This window comes from Athene cunicularia (assembly GCF_003259725.1).
Source record: "Athene cunicularia isolate RWA chromosome 14 unlocalized genomic scaffold, athCun1 chr14_part1, whole genome shotgun sequence".
Classification (NCBI taxonomy): domain Eukaryota; kingdom Metazoa; phylum Chordata; class Aves; order Strigiformes; family Strigidae; genus Athene; species Athene cunicularia.
The window spans coordinates 4,229,960-4,236,491 of NW_020799118.1; the positions used below are offsets into that span (position 1 = coordinate 4,229,960).

At 40.6% G+C, this 6,532-nt stretch overlaps 1 protein-coding gene across 1 annotated transcript in view; it reads left to right on the forward strand.

Moving 5' to 3' along the window:
- Nucleotides 1–385: 385 nt before the first annotated feature.
- The window catches only part of PLA2G10 (phospholipase A2 group X), a 19,707-nt gene continuing 13,560 nt past the window's right edge, over nt 386–6,532 (forward strand). Inside the window, exons 1-2 of the mRNA XM_026858824.1 lie at nt 386–535; nt 3,393–3,732. Coding sequence (XP_026714625.1) covers nt 3,705–3,732 — 28 coding nt within the window. The 5' untranslated portion in view covers nt 386–535; nt 3,393–3,704. The remainder of the gene's footprint in view (nt 536–3,392; nt 3,733–6,532) is intronic.

Below are 6,532 nucleotides of genomic sequence, written 5' to 3' on the forward strand. Positions count from 1 at the left end.
GTTAAGATGGGAGACAATCCAACAGCAAAGAAAGATATCCAGAGCCTGCTTGACAAGTGATACTCAGTTCTTCAGCACTATTGAGCCTCTTTTTGATCCCATATGTCTTAAGATACTGGATTTCTGGTATTCACTTCTTTCCTACTCAAATTCTCTCGCAAATCCCAATGTTCCCCATCCCTCAGTACTTACACGTTTTTGTTTTTTTTTGTCTTACAACAAACACATTCAGTAACTTCCCAGTTCCCAAAGCAGCCTGAATGGCATTTAAGCTGTTTAAATATAGATAGCTCTTGTGCTGATTATCCTGGAACAGCCAAGGGCTACATTCTACTCACCTTTCCTTTGAAGGACACATAACTTAGGGGTTTTATCCTCTGCCAAGCATCCAATCACCATAAACTCTTCATGGAAGCAGACATCATGAACAGAAGGGTCCTGAAAGCAAGCTGTAGTACAAGCAGACCAGACCAGTAGGGTGTTGCACCATTGACAGGATGAAGAACAAAGCAACAAGAGGTGAACAAACAAACAGGTAAGAAAAACCTGCATTTTATTTTTAAGCAATTTAAAACATTTAGAGACAACAAGGAGCAAGTAGACATACTAAAAGGAAAAGTTACACAAAGTTATATGTGCATTTTTGTCTCTTCCCTCTTAGTGGAATGTAGTCTGCACAGTCTCTATAAATCCATGTTCTATCTTCACCTTGAATACTGCCTGCAGTTCTGCAGCTTCCTCCCCATCTCAGTAAAAATATGACTGTAAGAAGATTCAGAAATGGTCAGCAAGGACAAAGGCATAGAAACGGAATTTCAGAGCAGTGAGTTAAGATGGTAGGAAGGTAGTTCTTTATGAAAAGGGCACTGCTCTGTTTATGACAAAGCTGTCCAGATAATAAAAGTAGTCAAATAAGGTATCAGCTGTCTTTGAATTCAGTACAGATGATTTTCCCTGTTCATACACATAGCTTAGTTGGTGATACATGGAAAAAATAATTATCAATGAATTTGTTATTGCAGAACAGGCCTGTTGCCTTCCCTGTCTGCAGGGCATAGTTTCATGAAAACCTTTAGGCAAAGGGAAAAGTAGTATTGGAGCCTCTTTCCCTGGCAGGGTGGAACTGCTAGTTTGAAGCTATCTGCTATCACATCACAAAATCATAGAATCACATAGGTGGTAAAGGACTTCTTCAAGGCAGGTCCCATTAAAGCAGCTTGCTTTGACCCATGTCCAGTTGAGTTACAAATGTCTCTGAGGATGGAGTTTCCATAGCCTCTCTGGACAAGCTGTTTCAGTATTTGACAATCCTTTATTAAAAAAATGTTTTCTATATTGAATTTCCTGTGTTGTAACTTGTGCTCGTTGCCTCTTGCTCACCTCTGGGAAGATTCTTGCTCCATCTTTTCTACACCCTTCCATTAGGAAGCGATAGACAGCAGTTTGACCTCCCCTCATCATCATCTTTAAACCTGAGCAAATCCAGCTCTCTCACCTTCTTGTATGTCATAAGCTGCAGACCCCTGAACAGTTTGGTGGCCTTCACTAGCCTTGCTTTAGTATGTCAGTGCCTTTCTGAAGACACGGAACTCCAGGTGTAGTCTCACAAATGTCAAATAGAGGGGAACAATCACTTCCCTCCAAACCTACCAGTTATACTCAGCCCAGTATGCAACTGGACACATCTGCTGCAAGAGCACACTGTTGACTTACATTCAACTTGTGCACCACGATCCCCAGCTCCTTTTCTACACCAATACTCTCTATTCAGTCAGTTCCCAGCCCATCCTAGTGCATGGGGTTGTGCCAGACCAGATGCAGGGCTTTGCCTTTGCTGAACTTCATGAGATCCCCAACAGCTCATTTTTCCAGTCTGACTAGGTCCATCTGAGTAGCAGCCCTGCCCTTCAGTGTATCAACCACTCCCCCCAATTTGGTATCACCCACAAACTTGTTGAGAGGTCACTCTATCCCATCATCCTGGTCATTACATCAGCCATTTCAAGAATCCAACTTGATGTAACCTATAGAAAAGAAAGCAAGTCAAACATCCTTCCAGAGATATGCTAAAGATTTCAGATTTTTTACAAAAATACAGGAGTTACGTTGCTAAGTCTCCTCTTGTCTAGATATAAAATTAAAGAGTAGCCATAGGTTCCATAAGAAGCAAGCCCGTTTTTTTTTGGGGGGGTGCAAATGCTGAAATGCAGAGCTTGACTTACAGTATGTAAGAAATGTTCTGGAAGGCAGAGATGACTGTCAAAATTTAAGAGCTAAGCAAGCCAGAAATTATTTATAGAGTCCTTCCCCAGAGTTTTCTAGTCTGTGGCTTTGCTCAGAGACAGATGATATATTTCTGTATCATAAAAATGGGCAGAATTCATCAGTGTATACATGGTGCTCCAAGAACATACTTGCGATCTTGTTATTTGCCTGGGTGATTGTATACACAGGATGGACTCTCTGCTAGTAGCCATTATACTTAAGGAGCAGAGGGTAGAATCTGGAACAGAACAAAACCAAAAAAAGACAGATGAAAAAAGAAAACTGTAGGAGTAATTTAGCTCCTCTGCATACATTATAACTGTAAACCAGTTTCAAGAACATTTATGTAATAACAACCTTTCCAGCACACAACTGTCACGGTTAACGACACACTAGCACAGTATTTTAGCAGAATGGACAGAATAATAATGCTGCCAAAGGACATAAAAAGGACAATGCTACAAACGTGGTCCCCAGAATTCTCTCAGAACATATTATGCTACTCATAGGCTTACTATTACCAAAGACATTACAAGTTATACTATAGGCTGAGATAGTCTTAAATCCAAGTTGGATTTTGTTCTGTATGCTGGAAATAGATGTGAGATAATACCACCTACATTGGAAAATACTATACAACAGTTTAGCAGAATGTTTTCTCATCTTCCACATGGAGCTTGTCTCTCCAAACTATGCTTTATAACTCTCAACTTCCCAGACAACATGAGCTGAAGAAACATTGGTAAACAGGAAGTATCACTTGTGAAAAGGAACTAAGAGACGATGGAAGGACATGAAAGAGAAGATAGCCAGCCAAACCTCTAAGAATGGCAACGAAGACACTGAATGTTTACAAATACTTGAATAAGTAAGGCTGGTGGGTTTTTATGAAGGCAGTGATGATAAAGTTGATAGTTTACTACTTGGACATTCAGTATCTGAAGGAACATAGATCTGTGTCCCAATCCAGTGTTTAAGAAAATGTGGGGTAACTTGGGAGGAACATTTATCAAGTATAGCAATCGAGTAAATACAGGCAGTTGACTTACTGCAGGGAAGCAGCTCTGCAGTTCTAACTATTCTGATACCTTCACAGTGAGGCATGTGTTTTCTTTATCTTCCTCTAGGAGTCAATGCCACAGAAAAAAACAATCTGGAATTTAAACTGGTGATGCCAAACACTAAGGTGCAGTTTCCCAGCTCTGCTACAGCCATCATACAACACCTTGAGCAAATCACCCGGCCCCCATTCCCATCTGCAACAAGGGAAAAACAATTTTTTCACCATTATTTATTAGTTCATTAATTCAGTGGGGCAGGAAATATGTCATGTAGCTTAATGCAGTAGGATCCTAATTTTGTAGGACTTTGCTTAGATACCTACAGACCCTAGTACTTCTATACTCATCATCATTACTACAGATCTTCAGAACAGCTGAATGCAGAGTATATATAAATTTGACCAAGGTAGGTGGTCAGTGCTTCTTCATTTCTCAGTGAAAATAACTGCTGTTAGTAAATAAAAAATGTTAATGGAATCAGCTCCTATTACTACAGAAATACAGCTTTGCAGCTGTGTAGTCAGCAGTAAATATACTGTTGTACTGCTCTCAAAATCGCTACCTTCAACTGCACAAAGGAAGTGGATAACTTGCACTTACATTAACCATATTTTAGGCCATTTCAGCACTTTCCATCAATATTTTAACATTTTGGATTAGCATACTCATCAATTTCTTGCATGTACAGAATGATGGACACTGAGAAACCCAGCTTTTACAACTAACTTAGCAAGTTTGCCCCTAATATTGCTATGCTGTGAGAATGCTCCTCAGTACAACTATGGGTCTCAGTTTTATTAATCTATTCCTCAGATTTAAAACCAACTTAATTAAAGCAACAACTGAGCACATGCAACCTTGTTTGAAAAAGTCTATTTGAAAAGCAAAAGTTTCTTCCTGCCCCTGCGCAGCTCCAGTTGACAAAAAGAAAGAATTCATCATTAAGCAGGAAGATGCTGTCGGTCACATATGACTACACCAGTTATGAAATGCTTCAGGTGAAAGAAAAGGAACACTACAAAAAGCAAATACGACAGGTCTGCACTGCCACATAAGTTTTTCTTTAAAAAATTAAAGGGAATTTTAAATCTCATTTTAAAAAGAATCACTATATCATTGTAATCTCTATTAATTTCCAATCTGTTATTAGTATATTTCCTAAGCCATATGCCATGGCAATTAACTGGACAGCCTAACTTCCCCCCAATAAAAGTATTCTCTAGCATATCCCTCTGCCCCAGTTTCACTGGATGTTCTCCTTTGAACTTTTACGACAACTTGTAGGAAATAGAGCTCCTGACTTGCATTCCTTACTTTATACAGTTTTGCTCACTGCACATCTTTGTGTACTTTCGTAGTCTGAACATTTAAGTCTCATTTGTTTTTTCAGTGGTTTTGAGATTACTTTCCTTCCTTCAGAGAAAAATATCAACTGCACTAATCCAGCATCAAGTGCGCTAACACATTGCATCAGTCAGGGCTCCTGAAGAACAAACATGAAATGTAATTCACGTTGCTCCCCTGGATACTGTTTTTGTTGTCATATCCAATGGTATGCTGGATGGGATACTGTTCAACTGGAAGTTTCACTAAACAGCTGTTGAACACTATTAAAACGTTCTAATAGGTGTGACTTATTGACCGGAAGAGTCGGTAAACAAATGCAGTATAAGTGACAGTATGAAAATAGAGTAACAGTAATTAGCAATGTGACTCCATGAGTAATAGGAAAATTGCTTTGACCCAGTTGATGACAGCAGCAACAAAATCTTAAAAAAAAAATATTTCAAAATCTATCCCAAATAGATGGGTTTTCTGTTACGACTTGTACATTATCAAGACTTCTCAGGGCCACGGGCAACATTTCTGGTTGCCACAGATCCTATTTCACTAGTATTCTAGACCATTTCTGTTGGGAAACACAGTGATAGCTGTGGCCCACTGTGTTCGTAAGCCCCACAAGATGGGATGGAACCACGCTGGCAGCGTATCTGAGCACGGCGTAGCACAAGGTCCTTGGCATCCATCAGCAGGAAGCCCCGGTCACAGCAAACCTCCAGCACCTTCCGTCCCTTCGCAGAACACAGGCTCTCGAGCTGGAAACCCTATTGCTTCTGGGTTGTTGAGTTCATACCATGAGCCTTCTGCTTGTTCAAGCACCGGGCATGGTTCTGACGGGGCTGCCATGCCATTCTGGTGGCCAGCATGCCATTGCACAAAGGCCTATCAGATGTACAAAGGCATATCCATATCCTACCTTAAATCGATGTGCTTCCACATTTAGCCCACGCTACCCTATCGCCAGTGCCAACACAAACATTTCATAAAGCATGGATTAATGAGAGCATAACAAAAACAAATCTGATCTGTCTGTGCATGCTTTTTAATTTTGGAAGACCACATGTGATTTTCTGCTTCTGACTGAAGAGGAATGATGTAACACAGAAATTGGAGCAGTTTAATGCAAAAGTAGAATTATCCTTCAGTATGCACATGAAAAAAAAAAAATTTGATGAATATACCATTTGCTACAAAAAACCCTACCTGCTCTCCAATAGTAAGATGACATGACCAAGAACAAGTTCTTGGTAAATTCTGTGAAAAATCTTTGTTTTTATCTATCCTTCCTTATTCTGGTAGTGGGATCCAATGAGGGTCACATCCTGCAATATGATAATGCCAAAAAACCCAAACAAGACAGAGCAGAAGAAAATCAATACCCAGGATTTCAGGGGTCCTGATTGCTTGAATAACTGTCAAGGAAATACACTGGATTCGGTGCAATAAGAAAAGGTCTGATGAAATACTTAGAACATACGAGTAAGGAAAAAAATCACCTAAAAGCAAGTGGTATTGTCAGTGTGTTGAGAGGGGCAATGAAACTGCGGTTGCAATAGGGTGTGCAGTTGTAGGTTTTACAAAACCCAAGGGCTGGAAAGGGAATGGAAAAAATAATCAAAGGTTACACAGTGTACAAAAAAAAATGACTTGGTATAAGACTCTGTTTGGGTTGACTGAAGGTTAAAAAGTTATTTTCATCAAACTACAACTATGCGCAAGCAGCAGAGGGGCTGGCGGTTGCTCAGTCCTCCAGGAAAGGACCGATGGGGAGGTGAAGCGGGGGAGCTGGGCGCGGAGGTAGCGCGCGTCCCGCGCTGGGTCGCCGCTCGAAGCGCACACGCGGCTGCTGCCTCGGGGCTCGGCAC